The sequence below is a fragment of the Ahaetulla prasina genome, chromosome 3 (assembly GCF_028640845.1).
Source record: "Ahaetulla prasina isolate Xishuangbanna chromosome 3, ASM2864084v1, whole genome shotgun sequence".
In the NCBI taxonomy this organism is placed as follows: domain Eukaryota; kingdom Metazoa; phylum Chordata; class Lepidosauria; order Squamata; family Colubridae; genus Ahaetulla; species Ahaetulla prasina.
In genome coordinates, this window is record NC_080541.1 from 187652694 (window position 1) to 187680214 (window position 27521).

Consider the following 27521-nt stretch of genomic DNA (forward strand, 5'->3'; position numbering starts at 1 on the left):
ATGAGCCTTCACTATAATACAGAGGACATAGCAAAGCACTTATTATTGAAGACCAATGGAGGAGTTCCTGACTGTTACCTCTAAAGGCCTATATTGCATATAATAGAATCTATTTGAGGAGGTCACTTGTTTCCCATATTTATCACATAGCAGGACCTAGGAGGCAGGCCTTCTCTGCCATTGCACCTACCTTTAGAACAGCACCCTTCCCCACCCCCCAAATTTGTATGGCTCATAACTTGCTCATCTTCAAGCAATCTTTAAAAACTGCCTTCACCTCCAGGCCTTTCATTAGGATGTGTGGACATGGCCCTTTAAATTGAAATCTGCTGTGGAAAGATGTTAATTTATTCCATTTGGCAATTTTTAAAACAAACTTTTGTGAAGTTGCTGAAAGTCATTTTGGAGCTAGTCAGCCAGAAGTCTAATCAATCAATCAATCCTCTACTACTTAGGAATTCTAACTTAAGTTTTGTTTCTGTCTCAAACTTGCTGAACTGTTTAGCTTCAGTTAGTGTTCTTCAGTGTTTACCAAGAGGGAATATTTTCCCACTCACTGCTGAAAAACAACTAAATGTTAATGGATCAAATCTATGTTCTAAATAAAGAACATAGTTAGCCTAGGGGTCAAGTTCTTAGAGCAACAGTTTGTTATAAACCATTAGATAAAAAATGCTGAAGAAGCTTCTTGGATGAGAAGCAAAATGTCTTCAAAGAAAAACAAGAAAGTCCAGTTGCCTCTTGAAAAAGCACCTTTGGGACAACTATGACCTGGATGATTGAGAATCTCCATAGACATTAGATAAACACATTTTCACTTGGATGGCTGAGTGAAAGTGGGCCCAGCAAGATCTCAAAATTGAATGCAAGGCTAGATATTGGGTCTGGTCAATTTAACAGAAAAAAAATCAGACAACAGATTAATACAATTGGAAGCAAAGTCTGTGTATTGAAACAAATGTTATTTATTATTATGTTTATTATGAAAAGTGAAAGTCAAATTCAATCCCCACTACTGAATTTAAATAGTATGTGTGTATGGGTGACTTCTAAGTTGTTTAATTATGGCATGCTAATAGGTAGGATAAGGGTCAGCAGATAGCTCTGATTCAATTAAAATTAGCTATGGCATTAGTTGCAATACATTGTACATTTACCTGGGGATAAGACCTTTTGAATGCAGTAGACCTAAATAGATGTATATAGATTGGCAAAACTTGTTGAAAACATGAACATTCTTCCATTAGTTTTACTGAGTTTCAGTAATAGCTAGGACTGAGCTGAAACAGAAATATATATTATAAAAATATTCTTTAAATATAGAATGCATTTTACTATACAAAATAACTCCTTGGCAATTTTTTAGGGAGGGAAGAACATTACTTTTTTAATGGTTTTTCCAAAATAAGTTCCTCCATGTATTCAGGTACATTGCACCCTTCTTTTTCCCCACAATATGCAAATTAGAGCATTCAGGTAAGTTTCTGCTACTTACAGCCTTCAGGTAAAGCATTTCTGCTTTAAACCTCCTCATGGCTCTGATGAGTTTAGGGTTAAGCACAATTTCCCCATTAAAACATCCCTCTTTTATTCAAATAACATATTTAGATAATAATAAGATCAGCAAGAACAGGCAAAGCTATGTTTAGGCAACAATTGCAATTGCTTGGTGCAAACTTAAAATATTCAACATGGTGGAAACATAGCTGAAATATGATCCAATAAAGAAGCCATATGTATTTCATATTTGCTAATAGAACTTAATTTTGGATGATGAGGATGGATGATATAGCAATAAAAAGATAAAAATGGATTATAGAAATATAGTTTTTCTGTCATAGGTCAGTTTTCCCATCCATCAAATCATTTAAGTCAGCAAGAGCCCCATTCAATAAAAGGCACTGTAGGCGTTGTTGGTTGATAGGTATCTTTGCCAGGTGGACAGTTCTATAGAAGAGTAGAGCAATAAACTGAGGGGTATAGTAGAATTCCAAGAGATCCATGCCTTTTGTTTCAATGGAGGTAAGTTTTCCTGAGAGTAGCTTGTCTGGTTACATCTAGAAGATACAAGGAAACATTTGATGAATACACAGTTTTCCACAAGGGAGAAGGAAGGGTGTTCATTGAATCTGAATATACAAAACAAACTCAGATCTTTTAGCTGAAGGTCATTCAGTGGAGTTCACAATGAATAAGAGTTTTGGGGTTTCCCAGTTCCTAACTGAAATTGTAAAATCAACACCACATTGGATTTTAGATACATGTTCATAACAGAAATATTAATGAACTCAAGAACACTATTCTCCCTTTTTAGTAATGTTTTAGTAATGAATATTAATGTTCACACACTAATTATAGCAAGTGTATGCTAGTCTGGTTTCTCAACTGCTTGAGGTAAGAGATTAGTGACACTTATGCAGAGATTTGAGGAATTAATGGCAACTCTTTCAACTTCCAAATCTCCACCATTAAACACTGTGCTGGAATGACCATGGCTCTCTACATGGGGCTCCCCTTGAAGAGCACCCGGAGACTTCAGCTAGTTCAGAATGCGGCTGCGCGGGTTATCGAGGGAGCGGTTCGGAGCTCCCACATAACACCTATCCTGCGCAGACTGCACTGGCTACCTGTTGTTTTCCGGGTGCGCTTCAAGGTATTGGTTACTACCTTTAAAGCGCTCCATGGCTTAGGACCGGGCTATCTACGGGACCATCTACTGCCAACCTCTATCTCCCACCGTCCGGTGCGTTCTCACAGAGAGGGACTCCTCAGGGTGCCGTCAGCCAAACAGTGCCGACTGGCGGCCCCCAGGGGGAGGGCCTTCTCTGTGGGGGCCCCGACCCTGTGGAACGAGCTTCCCCTCGGACTTCGACAACTACCGGACCTTAGGACCTTTCGCCGCGAACTTAAAACTTATTTATTTCGTATGGCTGGACTAGCTTGATTTTTACTTTTAAATTTAAAATTTGATGGGTTTTTAAAGTTTTATAATCTTATGGGGGTGTATGTTATTTTAATATTTGGTCACATTTAAATTAGTTTTTTAAGGGATATTTTAACTATTGTGTATATTTGTATTTTATCTGCCTGTTCACCGCCCTGAGTCCTTCGGGAGAAGGGCGGTATACAAATTAAAATATTATTATTATTATTATTATTATTATTATGGGAATTTTTGTAGGGTTACACTGAGAACAATGAGAAAGCAGATCAGAATAAAGCCTTTGTTATAAGGCAGAATCAGACTAATAGGAGATTTATATCCGTTGGTTCAATCACAAAGAGATGAAACATTTGTTCTAAATCATTTTATTTATTTATGATTTTATATAACATAACTCTATGGGACTCAATATGGTTTACAAAATAAGGAGATATTTATAATACAATTTAGGCTTCAAATACTAACTTTATTTAAAGTTAGTATCTGGGTCCATATCTGATAACAACTTTAAATAAAATGTTCATGAAGCAGATTTGATATTGTTTGCACACATGTTGAGATATACTCAAGCCAAATCATTGTCATACTCGTCACATGCCTGGCAAGTCATTTTATGTCAACTCCTAACTCTTTTCATCCTTACCTTGGATTTCCTTCACAAACCATCAGATCAGTTCTCCAACTAACTCCCCTGTATGGTGTTCCCAGTTCTCTGAAGGTCCTGCAGAAAGAATAAAACATGCTCTCTTAAGGGATTCCCTGTGCAGATAACCAGAGCTAATATAGGTAGTCTCTAATTTATTCAGTGACATTTCAAAATTATGATGGCGCAGAACAAATAGTGCTTACAACCTGTTCTTGGCATTCCAGCCATGCCAGTAACCTTGTGGACTGGGTGCTTGGTAACCGGTTCATATTTTATGACCAGTTGCAGCACCCTACAATCATATGTTTATCATTTGCACCCTTCTCTACCAGCTTCCCCAAAAAGTTGATGTGGCAGCTGATGGGGAAGGTCATAAGGTGTGGAGATAAGCTTCATCCACCCATGGACGCACTCTCTCCCCAGTCACTCTGCATTCTAGACGTGCACTGTGCTAGCCACTTGTGTACCCCTGTATCCTCCCTGACCCTCCCTGGCATCCCTCACTCCCTCAAATACCCTCACTGATCCCCTCCATGCCTCCCTCACACCCTTGCGTACTCCCTTGCACCCTCCCCACCCTTTTCCACATCTTCTTCACACCTTTGCACTCTCCCTCATGCCCTCCCCACCTGGCAGCAAACACTTACCTGCCTTACCTCTCTGCTTCCAAGCTGCCTGGGATTTGCTACTTCCCACTAGCTTCCCCACTGATTTGGTTGTGGAAACCCAGCAGGAGGTTGCCTTGCCTAACAACCATGGGATTTAATTAACAATGACAACCATGCTGCTCCTAAACAGTACAGTAACTCTTCACGACGACATTGCTTATTAACAGAAATTCATAAGTTGAGAACTACATCTATGGGATTTCCTGTTTAAGAGCTGGAAATGGGCTGGAGTAAATTGGAAGTCCTCTAGCTAATATAATGGGATAGTATTCTAGTTCTTTAAGTCTTGAGAGCAAGCAACAGAATTTCATTTTTAATGTGGGTCAGTGTGTGCACAGTAAAAAAAAAATGGCAATAAAAATTATCTTAAATCTTAGCTTATTAGAGCCTTTCTCATACCTTCTCTCCTTCATTCTTTTTGGATTCCTGAGTTCGACTTATCCAGAGATTTATTCGGGATGAGACTCCTCCTGGGATCCTCAAACTTTCCTAACCATAAGAGAATAGAAAGAATGCTCAACCACACAGTGAGAAGAATAGACAACATATTACACTTTCTAATATTGAGAAACCTAAGGTTCATTCAATGTGACAGATAATTAGCAAACATGAAGATGTAAATTAAAAAATACCCATGCAAACTGGTATCAGTACAGGCCAGCAGATTTTTCTCTTATTCTTTCAAACAAGAAAGAACTTGTTTGAGTTCTAAAACCTAACTAACGAACTAAGAACAAATGATCTTAAGAATACGGTTTCAGAAATTTCTAAATAGATTCAACTTTTTACTTTCCTAGCAAAGAAAGGCTCGATGTTCACTTCAGAGCAGATAAATCACAGAGATAAATTGTTCAAACACATATTATGCACTAGTCTAATAAGAAAATAAAATAATAATCCTCCCTTTTCTGAATTTCACTCCTGGTGTTGATGTTCCAAGTTACTTGCATGACAATAATATGGAACAATGTTTCCTATTGTCTTTCCCACATACAGCCCTGGACTCTGCTGTACATAGTTGACAACTAGATACTGCATTTTGTTCCAGTCTGCTTAGATTGCTTACCCAGAGCCCTAATCATTTATTTTTTAAAGACAAAAATCATAGGAATAGTCATGAATCTACAAGCGGGAGGGCCTCAGCTGAAGTGCATGTATGTAGCCTCCAAAACAAGAGGCAAAAAATGACACATAAGGATGTAACTTGTATAAATATCTGAACATTTACTAATGTTTATGGAGAGATGAACATTTAAAAATACTGAGTTTATTCTGAGCAGAATTAGAGAAGACAGTGTGAAGGAATTTAGTTCTGGCGTCAGCTAAGAGACGGAAAAATAGAACTGAGAAAATGACTCGGAATATTGTCCCCCCACTCCAACCATGTTTGCCCTAAAAATGTACAGTGAGTGAAGATTTTGAATCGACTTTCAAGATTCTTGTAAAAACATCCTACAAGTAGGGTTGCTAGAATCCTTGTAGTATCTATTTATTGACTTATTGGTGGGCAACTTTAAAAATGGCCTCTTTTCTTGAGATTCTTAATCTTTACATTGAATAGTTAATCTTGTCTAATTCACCTGACTACACCTTTCCTAGATATCTGATTACTTCCAGCAATATGTTTCTGGGTAAGATCAGCTTTTACCTTACGAACAAGAGTGGGAGGCTCACTCTGGACAGGAAAAGTGGCTTCAAAGATGCTACGTTTGCTGGCCACACCCTCTGAAGCTGGTTGGAAGTTTCTCCGAATAGGTGAAGACACTTTAATGGATCCTGCCCTCTAGGGATAAGACAAGAGTCAGAAGTTCAGACTGCACGATCAGGAGAGAAACAATTTATTTCTCATTTAATAACAGTATTGTGAATACATATTCCTCTTTCTTTGAGCTCTTAATCCACATATACATCAATAAGGTATGGCTAGGAACTCTTCATGATAAAGACTTATTTAATCCTTTCATTCAGTTAGATTTTGGAGATGTAGAAATCAGAGGTGGGTTTCAGCAGGTTCTGACCAGTTCTGGAGAACCAGTAGTGGAAATTTTGAGTAGTTTGAGAACTGGTAGTAAAAATTCTGACTGGTCCCTCCCCCATCTATTCTCTGCCTCCCAAGTCCCAGCTGATTGGGAGGAAATGGGGATTTTGCAGTAACCTTTCCCTGGAGTGAGGTGGGAATGGAGATTTTACAGTATCCTTCCCCTGGAGTGGGGTGGGAATGAAGATTTTACAGTATCCTTCCCCTGCCATGCCCACCAAGCCACACCTACAGAACCGGTAGAAAAAAATTTGAAACCCACCACTGGTAGAAATGTCTGAACAACATTTTCTATTACCATATTTACCTGGACAGCAGATGTATATCTCTCTAGCTTCTCCTCAAGTTTGGCTGTGCTTGCTGGAAGCCTCATACTGGCACTAGCGAAGGAGATGCAAAATAAATAAAAATTCATTTTCTAAGGCCCAGAAATTACCAGTGGCTCTTACAATATTCATAGAGAACAATATTCATCAAGGCAGTCATTTATTGTTCAGATTAAACTTGCGAAGGAATCTAATCAGAGGTATCTGCAGGGTATAAGTCGATAAATTTACAAGGGTAGCCACAATGGCTGTGATCAAATGTTGTCCTGTTTTTTTAAACGCAAATGCATCGTACAGATAAAACTAGGCAGAGCTTCAATTGAACTGTTATGATTACCATCTTGACTTTGTTGACCACCTTCTGCAGATACCGCTGAATCTATCGTGATCTGTCAGTATTTCAATTATTTAATATATCCATATCTCCATTTTCAAACAATTAATCCCTCTAAGCCTACTGTTCATTTTCTGAGGTCAGGGAATATTCACCTTACAAGGCTAATTGTGACCCTCTAGAGCCTGACTAGGTGGCTCAAGTGGCTAAGACACTGAGCTTGTCAATCAGAAAGGTCGACAGTTTGGTGGTTCGAATCCCTAGTACATGTTTCTGCGTGAGCAGGGGGTTGGACTAGATGACCTCCAAGGTCCCTTCCAACTCTGTTATTGCTGTTAAGAGCCTGACAAAAGGTGTTCTTACCAATTGCTGCTCAAATGTGAAATTCCAGGTATGATGAACTACAACTTCAAACAAGCTTAACATTCATAGAGGCCAGAAACAATGGAACATCTAGTTTATCACATCTAGACAACCTCAGGTATGGAATCCCCAGCAACTTAACATTTTGAAGTTCTCATGGAGAAACAGCAGCCTAGTATTGTTTCAAGTCATATAATAAGATACTCTGTTCTCAACTGGTTAATATTTAGCTTGCAAGCATATTCTCACAGGAATCTTGTAACATAAGATGAACATTTAGCTGCTTCCAGAGTGGATCAAGACAGATAAAGAGAATAAATACATAAAAGTCGGGACACAGCCAGTGGTGGGATTCAGCCAGTTCACACCACTTCGGGAGAACCAGTTGTTAACTTTCTGAGCAGTTTGAAAAACTGGTTGTTGGAAGAAATCATTAGGCCAGAGAACCAGTTGTTAAATTACTTGAATCCCACCACTGGACACAGCTGAGTTCTTGTCACGGTTATCAGTTATAAAATGTAGGACTTAAGCTTTCCATCAAAATTTGGAATGAGATTCCAATCATCCTATTATTTATATCAAAATTCTGTGTGTGCTGATATAAGGGAATGTGTGTGGGTGGAAGGGATGAAGGTTCTAAGTACTATCTTACTTCAGAAATCTTTATGGTAATTTGTAATTTTAATTCTGAAACTAATCATCTAATCCAATTTTAACTGCCAATCTGACTTGAAGTACTGAGTTTATAAAATGCCCAAATGCAGATAGATAAAAGTCCATCCAACTGCTGAATTGAGCTGAGCATTTGATTTGACTGAATACCCTTTGATCAGAAGTTCTAAATAAAAATTGCACAGAGCCTACAGGAATATTTACAGCCCAATTTGCAACAGATTCTGCCTCCAGTGGCCTGTACAATACGTGCAGCTCTTAAAATTTGTAAAAGAAGCATCATGTGTGTGCTAAAGAATATTTGGGCATGCTACAAATCCAGAAGCTTCTTCCTTTAAACAAAAAACAAAATTAAAATTAAACAGTAAAAGTAACAAACATTTTCTATTGAAGCATATAGATCTCTTTTGCCATTCTGTAGTTGTCTTTCTAGCACAAGGGTGTCAAACTCGATTTCATTGAGGGCTGCATCAGGGTTGTGTTTGACCTTGGGGTGCCGGGGTGGAGGGGCCAGGGTGGGCGTGGCCAGCTCGATGTCACTCTTTTCGGGGGTTCCTGTGGGAGCCCAAGCACTCTGCCAGTGAAAACAGGCTCCTGAGCTCTGTTTTCAGCTGCCACGGCCTCCTGCAACCCTCTGCTAGTGAAAACAGAGTTCAGGAGTCCTCCCAAGCTCCATTTTCACTGGCAGAAAGTTGTAGGAGGTCATGGCAGCCAAAAATGGAGATCAGGAGCCCGTTTTCACTGGCAGAAGCACCAAGGGCCGGTCCTTCTCTATTTCCAGGCAGCCCCGCGGGCCAGATCTAAATACCTTGCAGGCCGAATCTGGTCCCCAGGCCTTGAGTTTGACATCCCTGTTCTATCACAAAGTTGGGGCAAGAATGCAAACTCTACAAAGGAATTGCAGTGCTCTATTAATATCTACTTACCTTCTGTTTAATACATCTTCTTGTCTTTCTTTTCGGGGAACAACCTAGAAGCAGAAGAAATAGAGGGCAAGTATCAGGTTTTTGCATGTTAAATAATTATGGGGAATAAAGGGAAATTTTAGCAAGTTTTGTTTCTCCCACCCAAACCCCAACTGAAAAGACTCTGATGCAGGGGGTGGGGGGAACCTTAGTTGCAAAGAGTAAACGGGTACAGGGAAGTCACACCACAACAGGATTACAACATCGTATGCAGAAGGATAGATATGGATTAGATGTTGAAATGGCCTTCTTTGGTAAATATTTCGAAAGATTAAAAATCTCTTAAATATTAAGAATGGACTGAAAGTCTTCAGTTTCTCTGATTTGGAAAATATTACTTGGCTTTCACATTTCACATTCTACCTCTGTGAAGACACCATCCTAACCTCAGCTCCTATGAAGGAAGATGAGAGTTATACCACTTATCCTATCCCCAACACTATATGGCTGCTCAGCACCAACCTGCCCAATGTCCAGAACCGGGGAACAGAAGAACTGGGAAGTTTCCAATTGCATGAGAGTGTACATGTAGGTTTTTCTCTACAATAGCAGCGCGTAAGTGGACACCCATAATTTTGAGTAGTGACCCCAAATTGTCCTAAAAATTGTTCCCAAAGTATGCTTATTTGAAGTTGGCCTGGGGAATTATCATGTTGGTTGTATTTAGTTTTCATTAAATTTAAATGTAGATAAAATACAATCAAAATCAATTTTGCCTTGGTTATATATGCTATATTTTGGAAGGTCAAAGATTAGCCCAGAGACATACAAAGGGTAACCTTACCCTCTGCAATTAGCTGCACTTGATATGTAAAAAATTATTGTAATGGCAGTCATGCAGCCTCATTGTCTTTGTGCAAGTGGAATATTGCTTGTGTCATTGCCGAAGGGCCTAGATTTCATTTTTAAATAAGGGACCTTTTCATAATTTGTAATAAATCCTTACCCGGAATGAGATTGTCCTTGGACTGATCCGGTTGAATGAGCTACTATAGGTAATCCGAGGTTCAGAAATTAATATAGGGGCATCAAAGCCTTCTTGACCAGAGAAAGACCTTATAGTTTTAGCATTTGATTTGGGAATAGTTTTTTCAGTGATCTGGAAGAGAAATATGAACCAAGGAAGCACAAGACAGAAGACTGAGAAAATAGCAATAGCAATAGCACTTAGACTTATATACCACTTTGCAGTGTTTTACAGTCCTCTCTAAGCGGTTTTAAGAGTCAGCCTATTTCTCCCAACAATTTGGGTCCTTGTTTTACTCACCTCAGAAGGATGGAAGTCTGAGTCAACCTTGAGCCTGGTGAGATTTGAACTGCCAAATTGCAGGCAGCCAGCAGGCAGCTGAAGTAGCCTGCAATACTGCACTCTAACTACTGCGCCACCATGTGGCTGTTCCACCATAAACATTTTTAGTAAAAATTGGAAATAAATGCTTTTGAACTCTGTAAGACCTATTACACTACTGAGCACATCTATTTACATCCTATAACACATTTAACAAATGATCTGATTACCTCGTCTAGGTTTTCTGAGAAAAAATTATACCTAGGGTTTCATTGTAAAGTATAGAATATGTAAATCCACTACAGTATAGAACATAAGGGCTAGGCTATATATAAAAAAAGAATAAATGAAAATAATTGTAAATTATGAAAGCGAGAAAAAGGCAAAACAACTTCAAGGTTGCAATGTGAAAAGGCTGTGAAATGATTTTCCAAAAAGGAGTTGTAGCCTTTGGGGGTATGTATTTTAGCACTTCTGTAAAATACTTCCACACTGTTTAAAGCTTTTTTAGGCTTTTACAAACCTCCCAAAATTGTTATTTTATTATATGTATTGCTAAATTGTGTATTATAATTTTATCCTGTGAGCAGCAGAGAGTAACACTGTTTCCTGGAACTTTCTAAATATAATTAAGATTAATGATTAATTGTATTAAATAAACATTCACTAATAACAGACTAGATAATTTGATTTTTGATATTTCTTAAACCAATAGTAGACTGTTTTTTTTCTGATCCTGTCCATCCTTGCACAATCTTAATCTATGGCAACTTCATGGCAAAATCTTGTCATTATCTCCAAAGCCCAAATATGAGATTTGGATAATACCTGACATCCTTTCAGCATCCTCAGGTGATAACCTTTTAATGAAAAATCTTACAAGATTTTGAGATTGGATTTCCCTAATGTAGGGGTAATAAGAAAGCTTCTTATGAATTTAAGATGCTCTGTGTTACTTAATCCTGCCTCAGGCCATGTCTGCTCAGCTATTTCTTGATCCTTTAACCCTGCTGCTGAATGAGGTTGCCAACTTTGATATGAGTAATAACTCCATGCATTCAATTTACTCCATATCTAATTTGCATCTTTGCCCAATTAACTTTTCATCAAACTTTCTCTGTCCTTGTAAAATACCAAGACTAAGTACCTGTGGTGCCTCAGAAGCAGGTGTGGCTACAGCAGGATCAGTAAACTTTCTAGCTCTTGGCTGAATTTTCACCTCAAGCCGGCTGATGCTTTTACGTTCCCAAGAAACTCGTTGAGGCTCCTGGGAAGCCACCTCATTCTGGGTCACAGCCAGTCTCTGAGATTCACATATGCTTGGGACCTTCTCCTCCTCACTGAAGACCTGATCCTTATCTGTTTTGAGGTCCTTCTCATGCTTCAAGGCTTTATGTTGCTCCAATGTGACCTCCTCTTTTTTCTGACTCTGGATTTGATGGCTTTCTTCTTCTTCCTGTTGCTGAATTAGGGTTTCACATTTTTCTACCCTTCCCTCTTCTTTGGATGATTCTGGAGGAGATGTAGGATTCTCTTCAGGCAGTTCCTTTTCAAATTTCTTAGTGCTCACTAATATTTTCTTCTCTTGTTTTATATTATTTAAAAACTCTGCTCTCCTCCTCACTCTCCTGCCTTCCAGTTTATTTACTGAAACTGGTTCAACCTTCTCATTTTTCAGTGCTGAATTTTCCAAGTTAAGCAGCTTTGCCTCTAAGGAATTTTCAACTCTAGGAAAAAGAAGGAAACATGAACAGCACTAGATGGCACTAGAGGTTAAATTTTAGAAGAATTCATGATTCACACGGTTTACATAGGAATGAGACTTACAAACCAGGTTATAAATAATGTCATAGGTCCTTCAGGGCTGTAATAGAGGTAGGATTGGATTCATATGACTTGATTGTTTTGGAAATTTGAAGCAGCTACTTTTATATAACAAAGATTAATAGAGATTAAATTAATAGAGAGATAGAGTCAAGATCACATGAAGTTCAAGTACCGCTTTACAAAGTCTTAGTAAGACCACACTTGGACTACTGCATCCAGTTCTGGTCACAATACAAAAACCCTAGAACAGGGGTCTCAACCTTGGCAACTTTAAGACTTGTGGACTTCAACTCTCAGAGTTGTGGACTTCAACTCCCAGAGTTGAAGCAAAGCTGGCTGAGGAACTCTGGGAGTTGAAGTCCACAAGTCTTAAAGTTGCCAAGGTTGGAGAACCCTGCCCTAGAAAGAGTGCAGAGAAGAGCAAAAAAAAAAATGATTAGGGATCTGGAGGCTAAAACATCTAAAAAACATTTACAGGAATGTCTAGTCCAGTGTTTGAGAACCTTTTCAGCACCGAGTCCCGAAAAAGGAGCGTATACACAGGGGAGCACTGGGACCTGGAAGAGCAGTTCCCCGACATGCATGTGCACACCGGGAAGCTGAGCTTCTGGTTTCTGGCATGCACATGTACGCACCAGTCACCTAGTCTTCTGGTTTTCTGGCATTTATGTGCATGAAGACCAACTGGCACTGGAACCCAGAAGAGCAACAGGTGACAGCTGGCATGCCTGGAGATATGGCTCTGTGTGCCACTTCTGGCACGCATGCCATAGGTTTGCCTATGGCAAATGGTCTAATGAAAAGGACTAGGAAGGCCATGATAGCACTTTTCCAATATCTGAGGGGCTTCTACAAAGATGCCCCTCAAACTATTTTCCAAAGCACCAACGGCAAGGCAAGAAACAATGGTTGGAAACTAACCATGGAGAGAAGCAATCTAGAACTAAGAAGAAATTTCTTAATGGTGAGAGTAATTAACCAATGGAATAGCTTGTCTTCAGAAGTTGTGGGTGCTCCATCACTGGAGGCTTTCAAAAAGAGACTGAACAACCATTTGTCTGAAATAATATAGGGTCTCCTGCTTGAGCAGAGGGTTGGCCTAGAAGATCTCCAAGGTCCAGTCCAACTCTGTTGTTTTATGTTCTATGTTCTAGATGATGATAATTCAGATTTTGTTTTCAAAATCTGGTACAGAAATGTTGCTGTCTATGTCTTCTATGTAGACAGCTTGCATTTACTGTACACATCATGCAAAGGGAAACACAAAATGAAGGTCCATGACCGGAATAAAAAAAGTGCTATTGAAAGTGACCAGGGAATTTATCTCCTACCAGAGTCATGATGGAATGCATTCTAATTGAAACAAAGCCTAACTAATACTGTTTCATAAAAACAATAATAACTAGAATGAGGCAAATGAGGTTCACATTTCATTTTTAAAATGCACATGGCACCAAGATATTTTTATCATTTTCTTCAATTTTTAAAAAGCAAGGCACAGGAACTCTAGAAGCTGCTTCTCTGTACCTCCTGAAGCATACCTTATGACCATCATTCCAAAAAGTGCTGATGAAGAAAATATATTTTGTTGCAAAAAAAAGCCAAGCGTAGAGTGTTTTAAGGATTTTGAAAAACTGAAAGAGAGCTCCAACTACTTTGTGAACTGTTTAAAAAGAACTACGGTCTCTATTATTCCCCCTCTGATCTGGCAAATATTACTTTGAAATTTCTGAGTTTTTTTCATATACTATGAATTTGGCAAGAGAGACATAACTAACTAACTAACTAACTAGCTAAATAAATAAATAAATAAATAAATAAATAAATAAATTCAAATGATTTGAAAGTTTTGTGCTAAAAATCCTTGATAGTCACAAACAACCAGCAGCAACTATTCTGAGTTAGACAATCTATTCTTTACTCAAGATAATAATCTTGGTTGGTGTAGCATCATAGAACAGAAAAAAGATCAGATAATCCTGTCCTGCATTAATATATACATTCTCTTGATTCCTTCACAAATTATCTATAAACATAGATTGGGATCTTGAGTTACTCCTCCATTCATGAAAGGTAAAGAAATTTTGTCAATTCCCATTCCGTCTTCACCTCTCTGTACACATACACATTATTCCCCAAAGGAAAAACTACTGGTTTTGTGGGCATGGCTTGGTGGGCGTGGCATGGCTCAGTGGGTGTGGCTCGGTGGGCATGGTAGGGGAAGGATACTGCAAAATCCCCATTTCCGCCCAATTAGCTGGGATTCGGGAGGCAGAGAATAGATGAGGGCAGGGCCAGTCAAAGGTGGTATTTACCAGTTCTCCGAACTATTCAAACTGTCCGCTACCGGTTCTCCAGAACTGGTCAGAACCTGCTGAAACCCATCTCTGCTGGTAGGGTTCGAAAAGGGAGAAGACATGGAAACATGGATTCTAATTTTCTTATGGGGAGAGTGGAATGTTAGGTCCAAAGAATAATCTGGTTCCATTTAATCTATACCTATCTCCCTAAATCTCAATCCCTGTTCTTTGTAAAATAATATTAGTTCAAATAAACAGAAAGTCATTGTCTCTTTTCAAAATCCTTAGAATTGGCTTCAATTTCCAAGCAATTTGCACAAGCAAATAAGTCTGCTCCACAGCAGCCCAACCTATAAATACCAATACCTGTTTGAAGTCTGACGGGTCACATTCTGTACTGTGCTGGAGGGTTCCTCCTCCTTTGTTTCAGAGGTGGAACTCAGTTGCCTATGTCTTCGCCTGCGCTCTCTCTCCTGCTCCTCTCCATCCTCAAGAGACCATTGTTGAGCCAGGCTGTGGGGGGCAGAGAATTGGGGGAAAAACAAGAAAAGTGTTAGTAATCAGTATAGGAAGAAAAGAGGTTATCAGAACAGAATGATGTTTATCACACTTCATGCAACTATGCAACACTGACACTAACTCATTCAGAGCCCATATGTATCTGAAATAAGATGATCTGATAGTTTTTCAGGACTTTCCTCCAATCGCAGGGATTATTTTTAAAAGTCTTGATGTAAAAGTACATCGAGGTTTATGTTTGTTTCCATCGAAAATATCGGAGAAAGAGATACCAAAGCCAATAATCATATATTACACATATATATTACATATATTACTTGAATTTTCTCAAGTAGGTATCGGAACAGACTCTTATGAAAAGTACCCGTTTATCTTCCGTATGCATTTGAAGTTGTTCCTTTAAATAGAGAATGCCGTTTTTAAACCTGTGCCAAGGCTTCTTTGTATAAGAAAATTATACATCAGTTTAAAGAACCATAACTACAAGGAAGATAAATCAGGAGGTATGAATAATTTAGAATAGCTGAGCCCATGCCATATAGTGTTCTGATACCAACTTTCTGAAGACTCTGAGTGCAACAGAACTGGTGCAGGAGATGACTGAAAAAGAAAGAATCCTATATTCATCCAGGATGGGGATACTGTGTTGTTTTCATCCTATGAGTTCAAGGATGAACCCCTACCAAAACCTCCATTTTTCCAGCCTCACAGATGTCTTTTAGACTGAGAAATCAGAACTTTTAATACTTCAATCAGATTCTTCAGAAAGGGTGGATTTGATCATACTACCAATGGTGGCTTTCAGCATAAAACTTTCAGTTTGAATTTATCCAATTGTTCCTATTGTTCTTACAATAGGTAAGAAGCTTACTTGGAATGATCCATAATTCTGATTTTCTCTGTCCTTTACCTCTGAGGACAATTTTCTTGAATTTAGTCTGTTGCAGCTGCAGTGCTTTGATTAGATTCCATCTCTTTGAACCAACTTTATCTGCTGCCTAGACTTGACGTTCTCCACCAAACCAGGCCTAATCAGATGCCACTGGCTACAGAGGAAGACATACACCTACTCTTTATCTCATATTTCACCAACCTATCCTCAAATTGTCATATTTTGCTGGGTATCTGACTCATAATTACCATAAAGCAAATAATGCTAAATATCTCAAACATGTTGTCTCAGAGCATACTCCCATCTGATGATTTTCTTAATGGGAAGGTATTGCAATACCTCCATGTATGGATGGGACTTTAGAAGCATTTCCTGCTCTTCTTGTTTATGTGTTAGCACACTATCAGTGGCCTGACACGTTAGTCCCAGGAAAACCATGATAATGACATTGCGTAGATTTCTTACAGCAATACTGTATGGCAGAAGCTTCAGTCACCTACAGAAAGGGAGAGACGGAAGGCAAAGCAAAGCTAATCTGAGCATGGGCATCACTTGATTTCATAAGCACATCTGATACTGTGGCAGCAGTGTGAAAGCAGTCCAAGTTTTTGATGAAGTCTCTTTTGTTTCTGATGAAGTTCCAGCTCTAATCCATGGCATTGGAGCTGCCCAGTTTCTTGGCATTCATGAAAGTTCCCATTCAGGCATTGCTATCACAAGGTTGCTAGTTAATAATTATCACAGCAGATATTCCTCTGCATTTTTACTTTCAGTAAAAAGTTTAGCCATTATGTTTTTCAATCAAAGAAATGGCTATATAAATGCAGTATCAAAGGGGATAGACATAGGAGAAATATTCTGAAGGGAGGGGAAAAAGGCATGTTGAAACCTCTGGCACTGAACTTTAAATCGTATTAGCACTGCTGGTGGCAATCCAAGACATGGCACCGACCTGCTCTCAATATACTTGAGGTTCTCTGTCATTTATGACTCATAGATTTTCCTCTTTCATTATTTTTGAATCAACAAAAGACAGCCCCACCTTCCTTTACAATAATCCTATTTTTCAAGTACTGTATTGCCTTACTAGTGTGATGTCATGATCTGATCAAACTGATTACCATTGTTTCAAATAGCCCTATCCTTTGTTTGTTCTCCTTTTTTTTTCCATTGTCCATATTCTTTTGAAATTATTCTAGGTAATGCTTGGATATGTTGAGCTGAAAGACAGTGTTACTGGCTTGACTAAGTTATCCATCACTGCAGTTGGAGAGTCTGGTCTCCAAATTGCACAGAACCTAGCTGTGTTTTTTTGACACTGTTTTCTGACATATTCTTTCACACTCAGGCTACTTTTCTCTGTCATTGCCTGGATTAAAAGAAACCTTGCCACAGGCAGATCTGCATTTAATACCTTTGTAAGAGTGCTGTACATAAGAAACCACTTAGGCTACTGACATCAGTGTGGAATCTGAATGAGTAATCAAAGTCCAACAAATAGCATTCCTGTTACATCATTTATGTATGCTTAAAATCAAGCAACATGTTGGTTAATTGGCATCTGTTTGCACTGTCAGCAATCAGACCATTCCCTCTCCTGTCCTTCAAGCAAGTTCTCATGCTCTTCTTCTAAATTGTTATTTGGTAATTGAGAAGACTTAGCACTGTGCAGAGCACTAAGAAAAGACAGAGGTATTGAATGTTAGCTAACATCATGTATTCAAAATTACAAGCAATTCAACTAATAAAAGATAGATCCCAGGGCTAAAATATATGATTTCTATGAAGATTTTGATCCCAGACATTTATTTATTTATTTATTTGGTTGTTTGTTTGTTTCCTAGTATGATTTGATAACTTATTAGTCACCTTGACTATCGCTAAGTGTTGTATTTTATTCTTGATGAATGTATTTTATTCTCCTTATGTACACTGAGAGCATATACACCAAAAACAAATTCCTTGTGTGTCCAATCACACTTGGCCAATAAAGAATTCTGTTCTGTTCTGTTCTGTTCTATTCTGTTCTGTTCTGTTCTGTTCTAACTAGGGAAGGGGAATGCTGCTGTTTGGAATGTAATGGCTGCTGCCATTAATGTTAATAATACAGAACTAAGTAGACAATAAGCTACTTACTCCAGTGCTGAATTGAAATGCTGTTCTCTCATTCCTGACAGGATAGAAACCCATACTGGAATAAAATTTACCATATCCATTGCCAATCCTTATTGTACCTCTGTTTCAAATCACTGCAATCACAAGAGTCCCCCAAGGCTAACAGAGTTAACAGAATTTGAGACTATCCTTGGATGGTCCTGGAAGCAGGAGAGAAATTCTACTCTTGGTCCAGTACAGCTAAGGATGAATTAATATTGTATCACTCATGGATTATGGATGAGATGAAGGCAATATCATGGGGACATGACATAAAATGAAGTGGCCAGGGCATGTACTCATTTCTACTGTGATTAGGAACAAGTAAGGAAGCCCCAATGATTTACCATTTGTCCTCATACATTTCATAGTCCTGAATTGTTTCTTGCATAGTAGTGATCAATTTATGTTTCAGCTGCTGATGGTCATATGTGGCTAATCCAGGAGAAATCCAGTTTTGAGTCCCTTCTTTGCCATGAAATTCACAGAATTCACAGAAATTCACAGAGTAACCGAGCCAGTTGCTATCACCCAGCCTGTGCTGTGATAATAAAACTTTCAGGAAAGTCTAAATACATCTCTTTGAAAAATATAATATAAATGCAACACATAAAATAATAGCTAGTACTAAATTAGATTAACCCAAACTGTATGTTGCCTTCCACTGGTTTGTGGTTTTATCTAATGGTGCGTTAGAATCTGATTGGTATCTGACCTCCACCAGCAAAGAGTGAAAATCCTAATACTTTCCTAATAATTACTAAAAGCATCCACCTCCCACGATGGGCAATTAAGTAAATCAAAACAAAAACAAGCAGGACAAGACTGTCGACCTTTCATTTGGTTTTCTTTCTTTTTTTTCTGGATACAAGAAAGTGATAGAATCACAAGCAAAGTGTACTTCCACCAATCCATAAAATCCATCCACACATAACTAAGTTTGTGTATATGCCCACACACCTACTGCTTGTAAACTATGCCTGTACATCTTTTAGGTGCTTCCCAAGTTCCATTTCAATCTCATCTACTGATATGATTCCAGTGAAATGAGTTTGGTTTGGGAGGAGCTTTGGGTCAAAGTCCATCCTCTTCACAGAATAATCTTGGATAAATCATCTCCCAGCAAGTGGCAGGTTCCTTCTCAGAATGAATGAAGCTTCAGTCTTCAATCTGCATATCTCCTATTCTCTACCCACCACCCTTTTTTTAAAAAAGAATATTAAATAAAGCCATAAAGCCAGATCCTTTTATATTATCATATTTATATTTACAGGGGACACCTTTATGAAAATTAATATATCACACTTATTATAGCTGTTGTAAAAATGAAGATGTATCACACAACCCACACTATTAATGTCCACCTGAAGTCTTCCTTCCTTCCCTCTTTCCTTCCTCCCTCCCTTCCTTTCACAAGGTAACATGATGAAATCATTCAGGCTGATTAATCTGGAGGAGTGCTGCATTTCTTACTCCCATCCCACACAGCTCCTTCACTACAGTAGCCTTCCCAAATTAAAATGTATCTTCCCAAATCTCCAAGCAGCCACCAAAATAGCAGCTCCTTAATCACAGAAATACACCTGGACTGGAATTGGGTGGGGAAAAAAGCAGGATATGCATTCATGTTAAGCAACTAGGAGAGTTTAGAAAGTCATCCAAAAGCCTCTTTAGCAGAACAAATGGCATATTTTACATACAGAAGATCAGAGGTGGGTTTCAGCAGGTTCTGACCAGTTCTGGAGAACCGGTAGCGGAAATTTTGAGTAGTTCAGAGAACCGGTAGTAAAAATTCTGACTGGCCCTGCCCCCATCTATTCTCTGCCTCCTGAGTCCCAGTTTATTGGGAGGAAATGGGGATTTTGCAGTATCCTTCCCCTGGATTGGGGAGGGAATGGAGATTTTACAGTATCCTTTCCCTGCACGCCCACCAAGCCACCCCCACAGAACCGGTAGTAAAAATATTTGAAACCCACCACTGCAGAAGATCCTAGTTCAATGTTCAGTATCACCCAGAAGGGCTGAAATAACCTTGCCTGAAGCTTTGGAGAGCTGCTGCTGCTCAGTTGCATTTGACTTGGGTTTTCTGTGCACAATATCTATTTCATTCGCTGCCTGCTCACCTGATTGCTAAGCCCTCAGCTCAGAAAATCCATGCATTCAGCTGGCTATTCTGACAGCTCTCTAAGTTGTCAAGTACCACTTACAAATATTACATACATACCAAAATGTAGCCTGATTAGTGGGGAGGGCTGCACTAATTCCTCCAGGAACTGCAAAAGTAAGTGGACGAGTAGATACACCCATCTATCTCATTTTTCTCTACTTCTTTCTCTTGCTCATTCTCCGGCACACATGCACACACCATATATGTAGACTACTCTGCAACTTAACCTTCTACAGTTCTACCATAGAAAAATGTGCACACTGGCTAGTTGACAAAATTCTACTGAAAATTGCAATTCCACTGAAATGCAATTTTAGCCTTACATCAAGGCTTAAATAGTATTCAGTTCTGTTTCATAAAACATCCGACTAATTAATAGGAAGAACAAAATACTCTATTATAGATTTCTTTTTTCCCTATGTTTGTTTCATATTCCCTGGTGATTAGGAAATGTTCATTAATTATTGCTAAAGTGTTGTAATGCTATTCCACAAATAGTTTCAGCTCATTAATTCTCCAAAGGATATTAAGTTCCATAATAAGGAATCTTTTTTTTTAACACAAGGGACATAAGTAGTGGAAGCTGTGCCTGAAGCCAGAGGTTGATGCCATTACCAACAAAAGAGAAGTCACCTCCCTTTCTCTTTGTTTTTCTACTACCCCTCCTTTCTCCCTATAAAGACATTTTTTTTCTTCCTTCCTCTCTTCCTTTTCTTCTCCCCTTGCCCTGGCTCCATATGAACTGGATTTTTGAAATTATGCTGAAATCCCTGTTATATATACCATGGTTTCAGTGATGCTCATGGTAAAAATTCTTCACTTCATGAATTTGTATCAGACAAGTTGCACATAGGCTGTTGTCTTGGTGCTTTTGCTCACTTACAAATAAATTGTCTTGCTTATTTAAGAAAAAAAAAAGAATTAGAATAATTTGTAATAATTAAGCAAATTTCCTTATTAAAACACTGTAGAAATCAATAATACCAGAAGTGATGAGTTACATAAATAATAATCCTATGTGGTCCAAAGATCAAAGACCTATGAAACAAGGACTCATTGGTAATCTTAAGCAACTACTATTTGTACCATGCTGAACTGCCATGCTGAAGATAAATTGTTAAGAGAGGAGACAAATGAATACTGTAGCAAATGATAACATTTTCCAGTTTTCATTTTTGAAAACTTGACCTGCTAGAGGGATGGGGATAGTGGACATATGTGGCAATAATAACAATGGCTTAGAAAGAAAACACTTGTCTGTAAAACTGAGGCCATGAAAAGAAAAACGTATTACTAAGTATTAAATTGAGAAGATTGGATATGAAACTTTGGAAATAACAGAAGTTATTAGAGCTACCTAACACAGTGTAGTCTGTACTGTTTAACCTCTCAACTTTGCCTGTAGTTGCTACAGATTAAACCAGAGACTTTGTGCAGGAATAACAAATATTGTACCACTCACATATGGATGCTTTTCATTTCTTCCAAAACACTGTTTGATGCAGGGAGGGGTTTCAAAACTTTTTACTACTGGTTCTGTGGGTGTGGCTTGATGGGCGTGGCATGGCTTGGTAGATGTGGCTTGGTGAGCGTGGCAGGGGAAGGATACTGTAAAATCTCCATTCCCTCCCCAATCCAGAGGAAGGTTACTGCAAAATCCCCATTTCCTCCAGATCAGCTGGGACTTGGGAAACAGCGAATAGATGGGGGCGGGGCCAGTCAGAATTTTTACTACCAGTTCTCCAAACTACTCAAAATTTTCGCTACCAGTTCTCCAGAATTGGTCAGAACCTTCTGAAACCCACTTCTGGTTTGATGCCAGGACAAGCATCTGGCATTTTAAGAGAGGCCTCTTGCTTGTCACTCTTCTTTTTTTAAAATAAACTTTATTCAACTTTTCTTACATTAAAAACATAAAAAAATATGATTGTCCCACTTCTTAAATACCATGCTTCACCTTGCCTTCTCATTTTAGTGCATTTCCACAGATTGCAACCAGAAGAACAGTCCAAAACACTGACTCTGCAAAATGCAGATTTCCATCAAGGACAAAGACCACCAATGGCACAGATGCCAGTCATCTAAAATGTGCAGTTATTTCTAAAGCACATCTAGCTCCAAGCCTTCACCAGTTCCTGGCAAAATTCAGGGGGAAGGATTCAATTTTTTAAGGATCAAAACAGCACTCAATCAACAATCAGAGTGGGGAATGTGATATTTTATTCATTCATTTGCTCATTTAATTTACATGCCATCTGAAATAACTCTGAGCAACTTTCAAATAAAAACCAATTCCTTAAAAGAAAAATACAACAATAATTTTGTATTTATACAAATACAATTTGTATAAATGATGGCTGCATTCCTATGTTACCAAAAAGAGGAACTGAATCTCCAGAAAAGATGGCTGAAGATAGAGTTTTGCATAAGCTAATACATGAATACAGATAGATTCTTAAATATTGAGAGAACGCATAGTAGGGAAGCCTATTGTCCATCATGTGCAACTATGCAGCCCAAATGCTATGTAATGATGGGAAGTTTTAAGACTCCTGCTGCTCTCCGGTCTGTTCGTTCACTAGATCTTCATTAAGTTCTACAGTATTATTTCCAGAATTCTGATAAGTTATTAACTCACAAACCATGACACCTGAAAATTCTCTTTCTTCTTGCATTAAACAGTTTTTCCTCACAGGCTTTAACTTGTCTTTCTTTTATGCCTCCACTCCCTTTCTAACATACACAATAAAAATAGAAATGATTGTTGCATTGAAAAACCTTGAAAAGTAATATTTCTCTGCCAACATCATCTTATGCAAAAGATAGGGCAACAGTCTATTTTGCATATCAGTTTATTGCATACTTCCGATTAAACCAACCAATTTTAACTTGGAATTCCCAGAATTCCTATCCAGCAGCAGGACAACTCCTTTAAAAAAAAGGCTGCCCTACCCTGTATGCAGATAATACCAGCCTTACAGTTCCTGGAAAAATAAGGGTAGTCTAAGTCATTTCTTAATTGAAATTCCACAGGGCTTTTTATATTATGTCATTCCTTTACATTTAATCATCAAGGAACAAGAAGTGTTGGAATTCCATGGAAGGCAATGTTCTGGCAAGAAATACCATGAAACAATAACTTTACTATTGTAATATAAATTTCAATTCTTAATACAATTTTATATTATAAAAAAGTTGTATAAAAAAATGAATGACCAGAAGAAATGAGTAATAGAAAGCAGATAACAGTGCCTAGATGTTTTTTGGCTGTTCCCCCAATAACAGAATTGGAATTTGAGCTACTTGGATCACCAGGAGATACAAGGCATAAATAAGTTAGAGACAAGTTGAAGACAATCTCAGAAGGCAATAGCAAATCATGTCCATGTTATTGTTAAGAAATTTACATGTTTATGCTCATATAGTTACAGAAGATAAGCTCAACTTATTTTGACAGGAAAATGATTAATGCCTTCATGGTTTCCAAAAGAGAATAAAGGAGAAATCACCAGAGCAACCTCCAGTTCAATAGTTCAACAATGGTATCTAGACAGACATAGATGGTAGAGATATATAAGTAGCTATAGGAAAGGAGAATATGCAAATAGGCTAAAATACTTAAAGAAAATTTTAAATATTTATGTATACTTTAATCACAATTATTCATTTCAGATCTATTCCAAACTAGCAAAATATTCTGCCATTCAATGAAATTAATTAAATGTGGATAAATTATATTAAGCCTTATTAACCAATGTTACTCTAATGTTGACATCAAAACACAACTGAATTTTGCTTGCTTACAGTCTGATGAATTATATAAAAGTGATCTCTATGTTATGGGATTTTGGAGGGTGGGGGTAATGGCAAAAGTAATTTAGATTTATATAGTTCTTTTCAGAAATTTAATAAATTCCTTTACTGTTTAATCAAAGGGGGGGTAAAAATACAGAGAAATGTATATTTAATTTCATGCTTAAAAAAATTAGCACATTTTAAAATTTGAAAGGGCAGCCAACAAAGTGGGATCCTGCCTCAACTATAGTCATTGACAAAGATTAAGAGATTAATCTTAATTAAAATTAACTTAATTAAAATTAACTAATGTTCCCTTTTATTCCTATCCATTTCATGTATTCATAATCATGTTTTATACTTATCTATGTTATCAAATACATGCTTGATGAAATAAATAAAATAAATAGACTCCTTCTGATAGAAGTGATTATATATGCTGCATAGACAGAGTATGTGATTACAGCAGTACTAAAAACAAGGTAAACATCATCATCTCTTACCCCAACCCCAAAGATCAGTGAATGTTGGCAAATATTCCTTACCTTGGCCCAATCAGTATATCTAGTTCCACACCTCAAACTATTTCTAAATAATTAGAAATATATACTCTGTTCACTATCCATAGTTGCCTTTGAATTTTCATCAAATTTAGTAGGTTTTCACTACTTGGTTGGTTGCTTGGTTGCTTGTTTTTATTTTTTGCAGTAGAGAAATCGCTTTTATCCACCACCAACAAAGTATCTACTAATGTTGTATCTACCAACTTTTTCGGAACAATTCTGAAAGAATCTCATTTGCAATTTCAGTATGTCTAGAATATCAAGCAAGGCAGATCCTTCAATATTTGTATTCTATCACATCCGGAGTCCCTTACAAAAATATGTCAAATATTTCCTCCTAAATAGTATACTTTACAATGTCTTTGAAGGAAGACAGTAGTCAAGGAAGAAGAAAAATACAACAAGCAAACAGAGAAGTTACACAATCTTTGTAGCTATGATAATAGCATATATTTTGCTGATGTGCCAATAAATGCACACCAGTAATACTGAAAGCATTAATTACTTTAATATAATGACAGTACAATAATGTATGAGCTTCCTAAATACCTGGTTTAAAAATGTAGATTTAAAATTGATGATAATCATAGTTGTTTCTTTAAGACAGAATATACAGTGCCACTGACACTGGTGGGAGCAAATCAACCACCAGAAATTAGCATTTGTAACCATCATGAGTAATTATTAGCAGAAACTTGAAATAAAAACATGCACTAGAGCTGTTGGAGAACACTGGGAATGTATAGGTTTCCAGTATGTGGAAATCTATATTCATGTCATTTGGAGAGCAAGAATCAAAATGTGCAGTTGATTTCATCCTGAAACCCATTAGTTAGCTTCCATGAAAAACAAATATTAATGTGGGGTCAAATAAATCTGGCATGGTTTAGGGGATGAGGATTTGCAAAGTGCCTCCAAGTTCATTCTTCAAAGAATTGTGAAATTAAACGACAATCAATTTATTGGAATATGATCTCCCAGGGGAGACCATGCAAGGTGCTTTCCTTGGGAATCAGATCTGTTTGTTCAAGGCCTTTGGGTGTCATCTCAAAGGGACACAAATGCTGGGACACTAAAAAAGTATTGTTGTGTCCATAAGCTGCTGTATGATACCAGCAAAGGTTTATCTTCTCATATCAACTTTTAAGGGAAAGACCTTCTCCCATACTAACTTGCTGAAGGCAGGAGACAAATAAAAAAAAGCCTCCTTCTCTTTAGACATGTTTTAAGTGGCCCTGGGCAACTTGTATTACTGAGCCTGAGTTCTCCAGTTTCAAGCTAAGTAAGACAAGCCCCAAACAGCTGTCAAAGAGTATTTTGCTCACAATGTTTCCTCTCCTTTCATGTTCAGCCTCCCTCTTTGGTTGCTCACTGCATCCATCCATATTGTGATAAAGTTAAATTGCTATTCCTAAAAACATAGAGCCCTGTGGAATTGTTGTATAACTTTAGATAAGATCTAGTCACTATACCACTACTTCCTATCTCTAACATAATGTGATAAGAGATGTGTGAATAAGCCATCACAGAGGCAGTCATTCTATTAAAATTGTAATACTGCAACATAACAAAGTTGTCAGTATTTTTCCCAAGCTCCCAGTATTTTTCAGCCAACACATTGGGTTCTCATGCTCAGGCTACCATAAGGATAAATGATAATTACCTAATGAGCCATGTACAATAGAAGAAATCCCTTACCTCCTCACATTATTTCAAAATATAGCAAGCACCCAAACAACAATCATGTGTTCATTCTAGAAGGCTGAGGTCTTCTCAACATGGTATCTTCCAGAGGTAATGAAACTGCTGTTATCAAAATCTGGACACTTGCAGTTTCCATCAAATCCCGAGGGCATCAGTCTGGAGAAAACTGTTGAAAACTGTACACTGAAACCAATGAAACTAAGTTGCACTATTGCCTAAGTAAATAATCAGCCTTTTAATACTGGATATATTTGAGGAGGGGCTCCAAAACGAAGTTGGTGGAAACTCTTTTCATCATCCTAAAGTCGACGGGTGAGCTAGCATCTGGCATCCATGCTTTGCAAGGTTAGATCTCCGAAAGAAATCTAGCTGCTCCTCTATTACATAGGATCGCCTTCTTAATTGATCAATATATGTTAAACCAGCTAATGAATTCCGTTTTGCAACCCTGCCCTGTTCGTTGTAGTCTGTTCCCACAGGGAGTTGCCGCTCCCGGGAGGGGGAGAACAATCCCCAGATGGGTTCACGCGAACCAGCCTCAAGGAACCCCCATCCCCTCAGAGACGACCGCAGCCTTTGGGCACATGCAAGGAGTCGCACAAGACCTCCGGGGGAAAAAAAGTTAAGGCACCCCCTCAAGGTTTTACTTTTTCTCTCCTAGTGAAGAGCAGTAAAAAAAAAAGAAAAAAGCATTTTCTCCTAGGTCTGGAATAGACCAATGGTAGAAAGTACTACAACTCCCAACAGGCGTAGCGCGCTTGGAATCAGTCCTAAGGGCGCTCGCAGTCCCGAAAGTTGGCACTAAGGAACAAAGTGGGGGGAGGGCTTTTGTGCCCGCCGCGACGCCCTCCGTCTCCCTCCAGAGCCGGGAGAGGGGGGAGGAGGAGGAGGAGGAAGCTGATTCAAACCCACCTGGACAACGCGGACCAGTTCTTTCGGTTGAAGGACATGCTGCTTGCTGTCTCTCTCCGACGGGCTTGGACCGTGTTGGATGCTGATCTTGTCTATCGATTGACTGCTTTTTCTTTTCCAGGGAGAACTCTGCTGGGCTCCCGGGTAGCAGCGAGAAGCCCCTCTCGCAAGAGATGCTGGCTGGCTAGTTCGCTCGCTCCTTTGCTTCCTTCTGCGCCTCGCAGCGCACCTTTACCCTGCGATGCCACCCGTCTACTGCTGGGTTGCCTGCATCACATGGTCTCTTATCTACCTTGACAGGCTGGAACTGTAATTTGTCTATTAGCAGCACCTTGCAAAAGGCACCCTGCGAGGGTGGGACGTGACCCAGCCTGCGCACAAAGGCAGCCATTCTTTTGTGCCCGGACTGGGGACGGATTTGAATTTACCTCCGCTTTCGGGCCC

At 38.5% G+C, this 27521-nt stretch overlaps 1 protein-coding gene across 1 annotated transcript; it reads right to left on the reverse strand.

The window, feature by feature from the left end:
• Positions 1-941: 941 nt before the first annotated feature.
• LAD1 (ladinin 1) lies at positions 942-27521 on the reverse strand. The gene is made up of 10 exons (XM_058177320.1): positions 27078-27521; positions 14738-14884; positions 11392-11971; positions 9903-10055; positions 8918-8961; positions 6604-6676; positions 5907-6041; positions 4658-4747; positions 3588-3665; positions 942-2057 (listed from the first exon to the last, which is right to left on the reverse strand). Exons 1-9 carry the CDS (start codon positions 27113-27115, stop codon positions 3627-3629), a joined length of 1299 nt encoding a protein of 432 aa, XP_058033303.1. The 5' UTR covers positions 27116-27521; the 3' UTR covers positions 942-2057; positions 3588-3626.

Excerpts from the sequence above, each read along its gene's own strand:
- LAD1 (XM_058177320.1), bottom strand. The coding sequence starts at position 27,115 with ATGTCCTTCAACCGAAAGAACTGGTCCGCGTTGTCCAG. Across the intron at positions 11,972-14,737 it reads ACCCGTCAGACTTCAAACAG|AGTTGAAAATTCCTTAGAGG; the intron begins GTATTGGTATTT and ends TCTTTTTCCTAG. Across the intron at positions 8,962-9,902 it reads CAAGGACAATCTCATTCCGG|GTTGTTCCCCGAAAAGAAAG; the intron begins GTAAGGATTTAT and ends TTCTGCTTCTAG.